At 36.3% G+C, this 14,120-nt stretch overlaps 1 protein-coding gene across 3 annotated transcripts in view; it reads right to left on the reverse strand.

Moving 5' to 3' along the window:
- Window positions 1-8,082, reverse strand: part of rnf213b (ring finger protein 213b) — a 43,061-nt gene extending 34,979 nt beyond the window's left edge. For 2 of the 3 annotated variants that reach the window (XM_037754108.1, XM_037754106.1), the window contains exons 1-12: window positions 8,005-8,082; window positions 5,546-5,695; window positions 4,730-5,466; window positions 4,468-4,623; window positions 3,014-3,183; window positions 2,653-2,924; window positions 2,322-2,569; window positions 1,157-1,363; window positions 691-895; window positions 546-601; window positions 305-470; window positions 70-219 (exon numbers count right to left, since the gene is read on the reverse strand). In XM_037754108.1, the coding sequence (XP_037610036.1) occupies window positions 70-219; window positions 305-470; window positions 546-601; window positions 691-895; window positions 1,157-1,363; window positions 2,322-2,569; window positions 2,653-2,924; window positions 3,014-3,183; window positions 4,468-4,623; window positions 4,730-5,466; window positions 5,546-5,635 (2,457 nt within the window). In that variant the 5' untranslated portion in view covers window positions 5,636-5,695; window positions 8,005-8,082. Of the gene's footprint in view, window positions 1-69; window positions 220-304; window positions 471-545; window positions 602-690; window positions 896-1,156; window positions 1,364-2,321; window positions 2,570-2,652; window positions 2,925-3,013; window positions 3,184-4,467; window positions 4,624-4,729; window positions 5,467-5,545; window positions 5,696-8,004 lie in introns of those variants that run through there. The other variant, XM_037754107.1, reaches the window with a different exon arrangement.
- Between the last annotated feature and the right edge of the window lie 6,038 nt (window positions 8,083-14,120).

Consider the following 14,120-nt stretch of genomic DNA (forward strand, 5'->3'; position numbering starts at 1 on the left):
ACTTCCTGTTTGAGCTGAGCGGTAAACGAGAAGGAATGAAGCCAATAAATATTCTGTTGGACTGTTTACCTCGATTTCCTTTGGATAGGTGAGTGATTTTGATGACGTCATGAGGGGTTTCTGCAGCAGCTCATCTCTCCACTCACTGACTCGCTGCTGAACGTCCTGCAGATTATCCACGAGTTTCTGCTTTAAGGTCTCAAAGTCGTCGTCCGAGGACTAAAAAGGCACAAAGGAACACAGTGAATTAAAGTTACTGTTCTCATAATGAGGCAGTCAAAGCACACAATGAAGAGATGATTACCTCTTTCCTCAGTTTAGCATCCAACATCTCTGCCAGCTTCATCACCAGCTGGTAGGACAGGACGGCCGCCGGGTACCACGTGACGAGTCGCACGACTCCACAAGTGTTCTTCAACACACTGATGCTGCTCATGAAGGCTGGCTTCATGTTTCCACATTCAATCATTCTACAGACGAAAAGCAAACATCACAGTGAGAACAACACCGCAGAGCATCATGGGGAATAGATCAGACGTCCTTACCTGTCCTTCTCTTTGTCCACCTTCAGCAGTATGTGAGTCAAGGCTTTCTGGGTGTGCTGCATGTAGAAACAGTATCATAAAAAAGATCATTATAAAGGTAAAACTTAAGTGATTTTTAAATATTGTCATGAGTAGATTTTTCCACCTTCACATTGTCCTCGGCTCTGTTGTTATCTCCACATCTCCGCAGCCTGTACAACAGACTCTGGATCAGGTGTTCTGCAGATATTCCCGTCAGGTCTGAAAAATCAGGAAGATCCTCGAATGCGACCAGAGATAACCAGCTCGTCAGGAGCAGAGGCATCTCTTTAGCCAGAGATACGCGTGACTGGATCAAACTCAGCATCCTCCTGTGAAACAGTCAACGCCAGACACCTCAGACAACAACAGCGCTTTTCATGCTCTGGTCAATTTTAAGATTTTGGGCTATTTTGCTTCAACATGTTTTCTTTCAGACTAGTTGAAAGAAAACATTATTATTGTATGATATTTTCTGTAGATTTCTCCTAAATTCACCTGAAGTTAGCATTAGATAATGCCTCATTTGCATATTTAAACATAACATTTTTAGACATACAAAAAAATGATAATCTTGATGTAAGTAAACTCACACTCTTTTCTCAGGGTGGGACCGTATATTCTCCCTGAACCTGCAGAAATAGACCCTTTCTAGCCCCGACCAGTTCTCCTCCTCCACAGCTGGACCCACTTTGGTTGAGTCGGCTCCCGGCTGTCTGAGCCTGAAGAGCAGAGGAACGAGCAGGACGAGCTCCGACACCGACTGTTGCGCACAGATGTTCATCAGACCCAACACAACGCTGAAGGGAAGATACAGAGTAGAGTGAGAATGTGTTACACAAGGTCATACATCATCACCTAAGGTTAAACGGAACACCTCGTTTACACACAGTTTCTTTTTGTGTCAGTAAATCTGACGGAAGGAAATGCATCTCTTTACGGACGGATAGAAACGCCACTGCAGATATGGGAGAGAATTTAATTTTGTCTGTTTTTTACCATGCAGTCTAACGTTAGACGAGTCACATTATTTTATTTTTAAGTGAAAGGTTTGACAGCTTATTTAGCCAACATTGGTAACATGCTAGCTGTGTAACATATTGATTGCATGCATAAAATCAAATAAATAAATGACTCAATAAATAAATAAATGTCATTAAATGTAGCAAAATTAATATTAAAAATAAATGTAGCCATTAATTAATTGATAAAATGTGACATAAATTGATATTTCTATTTTAATTTGCTTCTTCATTTATTTATCTCTGTATTAATTCCCTTATTTATTTACTCTACTATTTAATTTTCCCTTTTATTCATTTATGTATTTATTTATTTTTATTTTTAAATATATTTAATTATTTTTGCATTTTTTATTTATTTATTTATCTATTTATTTTTGCCTTTATATATATTTTGCATTTATTTTTAAATCAATGTATTTATTTATGTATTTAAATAACCAAGATGGCGACGGACAAAAACCAAGATGGCGAACTCGTTCACGTCTTATATACAGTTCATGTTAGCTAAATATGCCGTCAAAGTTGTCACAAAAAATATAAATTAATGTGACTCGTCTGGACTGGACGGATAAAGACAGTTTTATATCCATGTGAAGAGATGCATTTCCTTGTGTTGAACACTAGGGGGCGTAATCCGTATACTATACGGATTTATAGACATAAAACTAAACTGTGTGGAAACGAGGTGTAAAGAATCCTTTTGGAAGAAGGTTATAGTTTTTGCTAGACTTACTATGGTGGATTCTGGAAATAACTGAGCAGCAAGTCCAGGTTCTTCTGGTCCATAGCGCTCTCCGAGGAGACCAGGAGACACAGCTCCGCATAGCCTTTCACTCCAAGGTTGATGTCACACTTTCTGGTGACCGTGAACACAGACAGGCCCTGGACCAGAGGACTGGTGCTCCTCCAGCTGCCTGGGAGTTTCTCCTTCGGCTCCCCTTTTAAGATCTGAACCAGAGTCTCAGAAATCAGCTCTGATGTCTGTGAAGAAAAACATTTGGTTACCGGTGAAGGGATTATAAAGTGAATGCTTTGAATCCTACTGTTCTTCTTGTGACACCCACCATGACCGTGGGAGGCTGTGAATTGTCTGGGAATGTCATCCTTGCAGGTGCAGAACCGAGACTCTTCATAAAATGCTTCAAGCTTTCACACAAGCTCTCGGTGCTCTGTTTGTCTGACGGGGACCACTTCTGGAAGATCATGTCCAGCAGAGTCCTCGCCGAGGCCTGCCAGGCGTCTGAGACCTCAACACCTTTTGATCTCTGCCAGCTGAAAATTTGCCATAAACTCTGCACTTCCTGACGAGCAATGAAGCCTTCGTAAAGGTGCAACTCTACATGACACACAGGCAGGTTTAAGTTAGAGACACAGACCTACAGCGGTGTGTTGACATGCTGAAGCTACATGGTATGATTGACTTACCTTTAATGTTTGGGTCGAATGGAATTTGAACACGTCGTGTGATAATTCCTGAAATGTCTTTGTGACGTTGCTTTACTCCATAGCAATAATTCCACCATTCGCCTCTCATCAAGTTTCTTTCTTCAACGGAGAGACTTGCTTCTACCAGATATCCTCCCTGTTTTAGTCCCCTAAACATAAAATATTCAACATTTGTTATAATCACTAAGGTTGTAAGAAAATATTATGTTTTATGATACTGTATTGATTCTCAAAGATTCGTGACAGACGGTCGCTCAGATTGCAGAAAAACAAGTGCTATGATGTTGGATGTTGAGGTCCAGACAAACCGAGCCGACATCAAAGAACTGGCGGCGATGAAGGTCAACGAGCCGATTCCCCAAAGTCTGGGCCATTTTACTGCTTTTTTTTCACAGTAATCAGAGCGTAGCTATCAAAATCGTACATTGTATGCCCAGCTTTCGCTGAAGCCAATCAGAGTGATTTCTCTCACCGTCGCCGATTCAACATGCTGAGTGCGGAACACTAAAAAACTAGGCCGACAGACGCTCACCGACGGCCCCAAAGTGGCCGACGGCTGACCGTCAGCTTGGTGTGTCAGGACCTTTACAGAGTGTGATAAATGCAGATGCAGATCCGACTGTTCTGATTGCATGAAAAAGTGAACTACTTCAGTTCCTTTAAGTACCTCAAAATTGTATTTAAAGGGACTATTTGTAACTTTCAGAAATGCTTGTTAACAGCGACACCTGTGGCCGTGAAATCAACGAAAGTCAGTGTCGGGCTCGCGCTAGCTCGCTCTAAATATACCTGAACGAGCATCGCTCAACACAGTGAGGCGACACACGTCAGCTAAAACCACAATATCACTCTATATTTCAGCTGCTTGGCAGTAATGTTAGCTGACCAGACGGAGGTCTCTCCATGAACATGATTTAGATCTGATCCTAGTGTTGGCTTTTCCTGCCTGAGCGCAGGCTGAGGCAGCGGGGCTCTGCAGCGTGTCTCCCTGCTCTCTCCGCCCGCAGCCGGAGAGAGCAGGGAGACACCGGCACCCGGTCGGTAACGAGACTACAACGTGTCTCTCTGCAGAGCCCCGTCACTTCACAAGACACGGGAAACCTCTGTTGTTCTGGAGGAGCTGCAGCAGTTATTTCTGCACAAACGTCCACTGTACATTCACTAGATATTCTCAGAGCTAAACTAACTCTTCTGCAGTGTGGAGTGAGTTACAAACAGTCCCTTTAAGTAAAGTACTTGTAAAAAGTAAATGTACTTAGTTACATTCCACCACTGCTTTTAAGTCACCTAAAACTGAGAGACGGTGTATAAAAATGTCTGCAGGTCCTTCACTGTTCATTTGATGTGAATTAAAGTTGAGAGTCACAGTCGTCATTTCATTTCAAATCTAAAGTGCTGGAGACAAAATTACAGTTTATACCATCAATACTCACACAAAATGCGTCATCTTAAAGGGTAAATACTGTCTGTCCCAACACATCAACAGCGTGTCGTGATCTTGGTTGAATCTAAACTTTTTGTCCAGCACAGCGTAGATGTGGACGGTGAAGACGGGAGCAGAGGGTGGAGGTCTCACCGGGCTTCGATCACTGCGGAGAGAAGAAGAAGAAGAAGAAGAAGAAGAAGAAGAAGAATACACAATCAGAATCAGAGGTTCAACCGCAGTGTTTGATGTAGCTGTTAAATCAGTCTCACCGTGTGCTTTTTTTTCCGGATGTTTTTGTGGTTTCATCTGCTGCTTTGGAGGCTTCGACGTTGGCCTGTTTGTGACTCCCGCCGTCTCCAGACAAAGCGCTGGCGTAAGACTTCGGTTTGTCAGCTTTTTCGGCTTGAGAGTCTGCGGGATCTCCTGCAGAGGGACTCTCCTCTTTAGACTCTTTCTCGGGGTTTTGCTCCTTGGCTGAATCTGAAGACGCTCTGTCGTTGTCTGGACTTTCGTTTTGCTTTAACGGAGTCTGAGCAGCGTCTTGCACTTTGGCTTCAGGTGTGTGTTTGTCTTGCTTCAGCTGCGTCTCAGCATCCTTCTTCGTCTTTTCATCGTTGGCGTCGTCTTGTTCTGGCACAGAGAAGTCCGTCTGTGTTTCCTGGTTGCTCTGAGACACAACTGGAGTTTGTGTGAATTTGTTTGTGCCTTCATGTTTCCTAGTTTGAGTCTGAGCTTGAACCATCTTAGCATCTTCGTGGCGTTGTTCTTCCACAGTTTGCACGCTGTCTTCTGTTTGGGAATCCACATGTTGTGCTTCTACTGTCACACTCTCCTGAGTTTGGCTGCTTGTGGTCTCCACAACGTCCATCTCATCTTTTTCTGGGTCTTCACTCTTCACATCTGCATCTCCCTTTACGCTCGAAGGGCTCTTTCTTCTTCTTTGATTCCTCTTTTTCTTCCTCTCTTTGTCTTGGGCATTCCTGCTGGGGTTGCCTGGTCCTCGCTCCTGGAATACACATTAACGTAATCTTTACGTTCAAATATCAAATACTCTCTGAAATGTGTTCTCATGGTTGCATTTCTACCTTGTTTCTTTTCCGCTGTCTTTTGGTCACAACATCCTCCGTTTTCTTGGATCCTGCGGCGCTGGGCTGGTTTCCTGCTCTCTCCTCCATCTGAAGGGACTCTTTTCTCAGGGGAGTCCCTGTTCCCTTGTTATCTATGGAGGACGAAACCTGACGAAATAAAAAATAAATCATTAAATTATTATGTCATTGTACTGTATGTCATTAAATTTTGCAAAAATAATATTACAAATAAATGGAGCTATTAATTAATTGATTCTGTTTAAATTTGATTAAATTATTAAATATATTTATAAATTAAATTATCTTAGAATGAATTCCCTTATTTATTTACTCTTCTGTTTAATTGTCCCTTTTATCTGTTTATGTATTTATTTGTATTACTTTTTAAATGTATTTATTTATTTTTGCATTTATTTGTTATTTATTTTTGCAATTATTTATTTATTTTTCATATTTATGTTTAAATGTATGTATTTATGCATTATGTTTCTTTTCTATATTTATATATATGTATGTTTTACAAACTGTTACACCTCTGTATATATTTCTTATATATTTATTTGTATTATTTATTTTACATTTATGTATTTGTTTATTTTGCACTTATTCTTTATTTTTATATTTATTTTTAAATGCATGTATTTATGTATTTATTGACAGCCCCCTCGTTTGCATAATGAGGCAGAAATGCAAAAAGAAATGGATAAAGAAAATAAGTTTGGGGAAATAATTAAGGGGTGAAATACAAATGGGAAATTGTGCATAAATAAGTAAATGCATAAATAAAAAAAAATAAAAAAATAAATCAATTAATTAAAAAAGTAATACAAATAAATACATAAATAAATAAAAGGGAAAGTTAAGAGTAAATAAATAAAGGAATTAAGACAAAGATAAATAAATAAAGAAGCAAATTAAAACAGAAATATCAATTTATGTCATATTTTATCAATTAATCAATGGCTACATTTATTTTTAATATCATTTTTGCTACATTTAATGACATATTTATTTATCAAGTTATTTATTTATTCATTCATTTTTTGATTTTGGCATGTTACATCCTCCATAGTTATCTGTGTCTGAATATAAAAATCACAGGCAGTTACATGCTCAGATTTCTCTGGTTGACTTTCTATTCAGGTGAAGTGATTTAGATTACAGTCAGTGAGGGAGTGACAGGAAGAGAAATGCTGCCTCAGCTCTTCATCTTTGTCATGTAACTATAATAAACTAATTATGCCGCCTGGTCTGTAATACAACACCACAAGGGCTGCAACTACCAATTAACATATTATTATCATCTCATCATTCTCATGTATTTATTTTTATTATTTATTTTACATTTATTTATTTGTGTATTTTGCACTTTTTCTTTATTTTTTATATATATATTTTTAAATGCATGTATTTATTTATGTATTTATGCATTTATTGACAGACCCCTCATTTGCATAATGAGACAGAAATACATAAAGAAATGTAAAAAGAAAAGAATACAGAAATAAATAAGTTTGGGGAAATAAATAAGGGGTGAAATGCAAAGGGAAAATTGTGCTGAAATATATAAATAAATGCATAAATACATAAATAAATATGTAAATTAAAAAATAAATACAAAATAGATAAATAAACTGTAAATGCGAAAATAAATGAATAAATACAAAAATAAATGAATACATTTAAAATTAATAAAAATAAATACATACATAAAAAAAGGGAAAATTAAACATTACATACAACATTCCTGTTTTAATTATGCCACCTGGTCGGTAATACAACACCACAAGGGCTGCAACTACCAATTAGCATATTATTATCAATATACCACTGACTATTTTCATCTGAGCTAATTTATTTGACGTTTCATTAATATACATAAAAAGGTTATTTAATCATATGAAAAAATAATAAAATCCAAGTTGTGTTTATAATGCATCACTTCATCAGTTAAGGATGTTGCTCATCTAATCTATACTAAATTATTATTATTATACAAGTGAAGCAGTGTGTTTAAATCGAATATAATTTAATCTAGACTATGTTTACTCACCTTTTCAGTATAAAGTGATCTCAGCTGGTCTGCAGCTCTGAGATAAAAACAACTAGTGAACTGATGAGGAAATGTTTATTATAACTAACTAATGCCACCTGGTCTGTAATAAAACACCACTGAGGGCTGCAACTACTAATTAGCCTATTATTATTATCAATATACCACTGACAAATTTATTTTTATCTGAACTAATTTCAGGTTGTTTAACGTTTCATTAAAATACATAAAAAGGTTATTTAATCATATTAAATAATAATAAAAATCCAAGTTCTGTTTACAATGCATCACTTCATGAGTTAAGGATGTTGCTCAGCTAATCTCTACTAAATGTAGTGACATTATACAAGTGAAGCAGAGTGTTTAAGTCGAATAGTATTAAAGTTAGACTATGTTTGCTCACCTTTTCAGTATAAAGTTAGCTCAGCTGGTCTGCAGCTCTGAGAGAAAACAACTGCTGAACTGATGAGGAAATGTTTATTATATCTGATGTAATGTCCCGGATGCAACTTCAAGGGAGTGTTGACAAATTCATCAACTAGCTACTCTAAAGATGAAGGTTTATTTTTCATCTAAATTAACCAGGTTGATTAGTAAAACAAGACTCAATTTATGAATATGTTTTAACATAGTTCTGGTTAACAAATAGTCAGTTAATAAACTTAGTTAAAGTTTTCTCGCTGTTAATTTAGTAACTAATTTCTCGACGGTCCCTAAACCTGAAGAAGTTCTTTCAGTTTCGTTTCTCTTCTTTCCAAACAAGAAACCCATGGTGCGTTCAGGTGCTCCTCGGAAGTTTTCAGTTTCAATTGTTTCAATTCATCAAACAAGAAACTTATAGTTTTATTTTTTCCTCGAAATCGTGCCGAAATATATAAATAAATATGTAAATTTAAAAATAAATACAAAATGAATAAAATGTAAATGCAAAAATAAATGAATAAATAAAAAATAAATTAATCCATTTAAAATTAATAAAAATAAATACATGCATAAAAAAAGGAAAAATTAAACATTACATACAACATTGCTGTTTACACATCTGTGTTCATATATTGCTTCTCATCATGCATATACATCCTGTTGACATTCAGTTTTCCCATCTAACATACCGTCATCAACTACATTACAAGTTTATATTTACTTATAAGTATACTTGGCTTATTATTAATAGGCTGCTACCAAGATAAAACAATATATATAATGATAATATAAATCATGATAATGAGAGGGTTATTGAGTGAATACATGAAGCCTGATTTGTTGACATGAAAACCAGTTTTGACAAAGTTGTTTTCCAGATGAATTTATTGCATTTAATCAGATAGCAGCAGGTTGAATATGTCAGAGATCCTACTAGATTAAGTCTAACTGCAGCGCCCAGAGTTTGCACAAAGTCTATGGACTAAATCAGAGAACACACTGTAGAGCCACCTAGTGGTAAAGTAGGATATTACTGAATGTGAATACTTTACATTAGACAGTTATTACAGGATGAAAAAACATGTATAACATTTAAATGCTGGGAGGTTCTCAGAAGAAGTCCAGTGAGAAAAGATGAGTGAATAAATAAATCAAACAGTGAAGTCAAATATCTTCCAACCCAAAAACATACTAGAGTTCAGCACAGACTTAGTATCTCAAAATAATGATAAACTTTGTCAAAATAATGAGTTAGTATCTCAAAATAATACAAAACTTTGTAAAATAATGAGTTAGTATCTCAAAATAATATGAAACTGTCAAAATAATGAATTAGTATCTCAAAATAATTTTTAATTCTAAGAGTTTCTCATTATTTTGAGATGCTAAGTCATTATTTAAATTATTAATGACTTACAGGATCTTTTTCTTTTCATCACATTGGTGGAAATGGGCTTCCATAAATAAGAGAAGAGAAATGACCTCTCGGTCCATACAGGTTCTACTTTCATGATAATGAAGCAAAATCAAGGAGGTGGTGATGAACAAAAGCCAGTCTTTAGCAGGAAGACTAATTTATGAACTGAGCTCATGTGGAGATTATAATAAGAGCAATACAACGTGACATTACTCCACACCAAACAGGGTCACGATGCTGCGTCTCCATCATCTTCAGTCCTGTGAACCTGCAGGTTTCTTGATCCTCCGGACTACGACCCTGGTTCTCCTTCCTGGAGGTCGACCTCCAGCCTCCGCGTCTCCTAGCAGTGACCCCGGGGGTCGGGGTTGACCTCTGGGCGATGCAGACTTCCTTTCTGACCGCACGTCGTCCACGAAGCCCTCGACTCCTTCGAACTTGGCCGTCAGCTCGGAGAGGCGCTCTTTCAGGCCGTTGAACTCCTTGTAGAGATCTCCCAGAGCGTCTGACAGCGGCTGGATCCTGACGGATGGAAACTAACTGTCATTACTCACAAGTTTATTCAAGTGAACTATAAGTAGACTTATTTTAAACAAAAAATAAGAGAGCATACTGTCAGTTTACTTTTTATGTACTTATTAGAGATTACTTAAGTATACTTAGCAGACAGGGATACAGAAAAAGTATACTTAGCTCATACTGACAAGTATACATTAAAGTCTAAGTATACTTGGCTTATACTTGTACTTAATCCTTTGATAGAGTATCATATTAAAGTGTGTGAGAGTTTGTAAACAAATGTTTTGATATGAATTATCTTCAATTCATCAGGAATTTTCTATGTTTTTGGATTCTCCGTTCACCGTGGAAGCATGCGAGTACACTGAAGTGTACTTTCATAAAGTGGGCTACAAGTATATACAAGTATACTTTCAGTATAAAAACTAATAAACTGAGAGTACTTTAAAGTGTACTTTCATAAACTAAAAAGTGGGCAACAAGTATATAAATATTAAACTAACAGTATACCTATAAGTTCACTTGTAGTATAGTTCATAGTATAGTTGCAGTACAAAATACAACTCAGTCGTAAACTAGTTGTGAACTCAGAGTTTACTGTTCTTACATTTAAAGTACACTTAAAAGTGTACTATTAAAAACTAAAAAGTGGGCCATTGATATGAGTATCATAATATAAAATAACCTTGAAGTATACTACTTTTTAATCAGGGCACACCTTTAATGATGATGTGAGAGGAAGATATTAAACAAGAGTCTAAATGAAGTGAAAGAATTAATAAAAGTCATCATGTTGTGGTTAAAGATGAATTCAGAGCGGCTCCTCACCGTCCGTAGTCCGGCAGCACCGTGCTGTGGTCATGAAGCAGCAGATCTTTGACCTGCGTCATGATGGCGTATTTCCAGTTGTCTAAAACCAACGTGAGGTTGGAACATCCTCTGGAGGTCACTTTCTCTGCTGCACAGAGCATGAAGTATCAGCTCTTTATCACAACCACATTGTCAATAAGAAAACAAACTAATATAATACACCTGCTCCTGATGTTAATATAAATTCATTATTCAAATGGAGACTGAACGATCTGCTCTGCTGGAACAAGCACCAAATTTAATTCACTTCAGTAACAACACAATGGAAAGTACTGTAGTACGAGAACAAGTTCTGCATTAAAGTAATCTATTAATCAAGTATTCAAAGAGTAAAAGTTATTTCTGCTGTAGAGGAATTATTGATCAGAGTGAAGAAGGAAAAGAAAGTCAGAAATTAGCAAAGAGGAGAAGACAAAGACGAGAGGACAGACGAAAATGAGGAGAAAAGAAATGAATACATAAATAATAAACAAAAAATAACAAAAGGAAAGAAATAATGAAAAAACATGATATTATTAACAATAACAAGTTGACCTTACAGTATACTGAATGTACAATATAAATCTGTAACACGAGTCGTCAGATTTTTAATGATCTGCAGGTCAAAAGACAACTGGATTAAAACTGGCATCTAGATAATAATAATAATAATAATAATAATAATGATAATGATAATATAATAATAATAATAATAATAATAATAAACTCTATTTCTATATCATAAAATATAACACAAAGTGCTTTACATAAAAGTAACAATAATCATACACCTTTACAATAAAACCCGGATAAATACCATAAAAATAGGATATATTTCAATTTAATTAAAGACAAAATAACTGTTGAGTAAAATCACTTTAAAATTCACTTAAGACACTATAAATAAATGTCTTAATGTATTAGAGTCCTGTAAAGCCCTCATACTCTAATTAATAAGTGAACAACATTTCATTTACTATATTTTAACCAATTTGTGTCCACAACTGAAATCTTTAATTTCCTTTGGTGGAAATGTTTTCTGGACTCGCCAAAGTGCAAATAGGAAGAAAGTTTCAAAATCGATCAAACTGTTTGACTTAAAATTGAGTTTTTCTGATCATATTATATCTATTCTTTGGGCATATAATGGGACGACTGTTTTTGCAAGATACTCGTTATAATTTAGGAGAAAACAGTCGTCCCATGAGCCCAAATACTAGATATAGTATGATAAGAAAATGTCTGTAACAAAAGCACAATCATGTATTTAGTATCTGTGAACTTATAACAAGTTGAATATCAAATATACTATATGTACACATATGCAGTGGGAAAAAAAATATTTCCTAAAGAAAACATTTAATAAACACAATGCTAGCGTTTTTCCTCACATAATAATCATTTAAATACTAATATTAAAACATAAATAAAACAAACATTTAAAGCACGTTACTCCAGCTTTAAGACGAGACAGATTTTCACCTGCAAATCCCCAGAAGTACTCACTGAGACTGAGGAAGAAGAGGAGGAAAAAAAGTAGAAAATCTCCAAATCCAAAACCTGAAAAGACTTTCTTAGTAAAAGTATTAATAATTTGAGTGCTAACCTTCGTTCCTGTCCTCCCACTCTGGTCTCTGGGTTGATTTGTGTTTGTGAGCAGCACTCAGAGTCACCGATAAGATGAACACAACTCCAGCAGCCTTCATCCTTCAACAAACACACACATATGTATATACATATATATGTCTGAGTGTATTTTATGCATTCACTAAAGCTCCATCTGCAGCATTAAAATGTAGAACACATACCTGCAGCAGAAGTCCAAAGTCAAATAAACCAGCGGTGACTAGGATGATGTATTTTAACGGTATATTATCAGTGAAGGAAGGAGGGTCTCCAGACTGAGCATCATATATCACCACTTCACTTCAAAGTGAACCACAAACCTGCTGAAACCTTTCAGTCTGTTTTCTATTAGACGTCTTTAACTCTTTCATTCTTACGTCCTGGTTTCAGCATCAAAGTAGCAAGACGAAAGGTTTTGGGGATAATTTGTCAACACTTTATAACCTTTATGACCTTTAACGTGTCCAGAGAGAAACAGATGAAAACGTAATATGAAGTGTAAAAAGCTGCAACATGATCACACCGGTGGCCGGTCTGCAGAGGCGTTTGATGTTTCATGTCCAACTTACACATTCCTGTTCTTCATCTGTTGTCCATCTGCAGACCGGCCACCAGTATTATGATGATGATGATGAGGAGGAGGAGTACTTACTGGATTCGACCTGCTGGGATCATCGCTGGTAAAACATCTGTTATGGCCGATATCCTGAGAGTAACATCTGCATGGAGACTAGAAAGAGAGAAATCTACACAGAGGGTGTTCTGATTGTGATCCCGACCGACTTTACTGACTTTCAGAGGCTGGAGCAGGTTCAGTTTTAGAGCTGAAGGTACATAGATCATATGAAACAAAAGAAAAACTCATCATACTAGCTTGTCGTGAAGGAGGTTAAATAACGCTCCAAACTTAACACTAAATTTAGGAGAGGAAAAACTGTCATGTCCATTTTCAAAGGGGTCCCTTGACCTCTGACCTCCAGATCAGTGAATATAAATGGGTTCTATGGGTACCCACGAGTCTCCCCTTTACAGACATGCCCACTTTATGATAATCACATGCAGTTTGGGGCAAGTCATAGTCAAGTCAGCACACTGACACACTGACAGCTGTTGTTGCCTGTTGGGCTGCAGTTTGCCATGTTATGATATGAGCATATTGTTTTATGCTAAATGCAGTACCTGTGAGGGTTTCTGGACAATATCTGTCATTGTTTTGTGTTGTTAATTGATTTACAATAATAAATATATACATACATATTTTGCATAAAGCAGCATATTTGTCCACACCTATGTTGATAAGAGGATTAAATACTTGACAAATCTCCCTTTAAGGTACATTTTGAACAGATAAATGTGCGATTAATCGTGATTAACTATTTTTAATCCATTGACAGCCGTAGTCTTAATGTAAGTAATCAACTGGGGGAGTTTCATGGTGATATCTAGGTACGGGGTACAAGGTACAATTTGAACAGATAAAACAAAATCGCAATTAAATATTTTAATCAATTGATAGCCCGAATATAAGTATGTAATAATAATGTATAAATCCCAAAATAGCCCATGAAATAAGGAATAATCCCAGGACATTATTCATATTCAACATTAATTATTATTAGTTATTCTCAGACGCTGTTTGTTGTGTGTACATTAGTGCGTCAGCAGCACTGAAACAGCGGAGATGG

This window comes from Sebastes umbrosus, chromosome 20 (assembly GCF_015220745.1).
Source record: "Sebastes umbrosus isolate fSebUmb1 chromosome 20, fSebUmb1.pri, whole genome shotgun sequence".
In the NCBI taxonomy this organism is placed as follows: Eukaryota; Metazoa; Chordata; class Actinopteri; order Perciformes; family Sebastidae; genus Sebastes; species Sebastes umbrosus.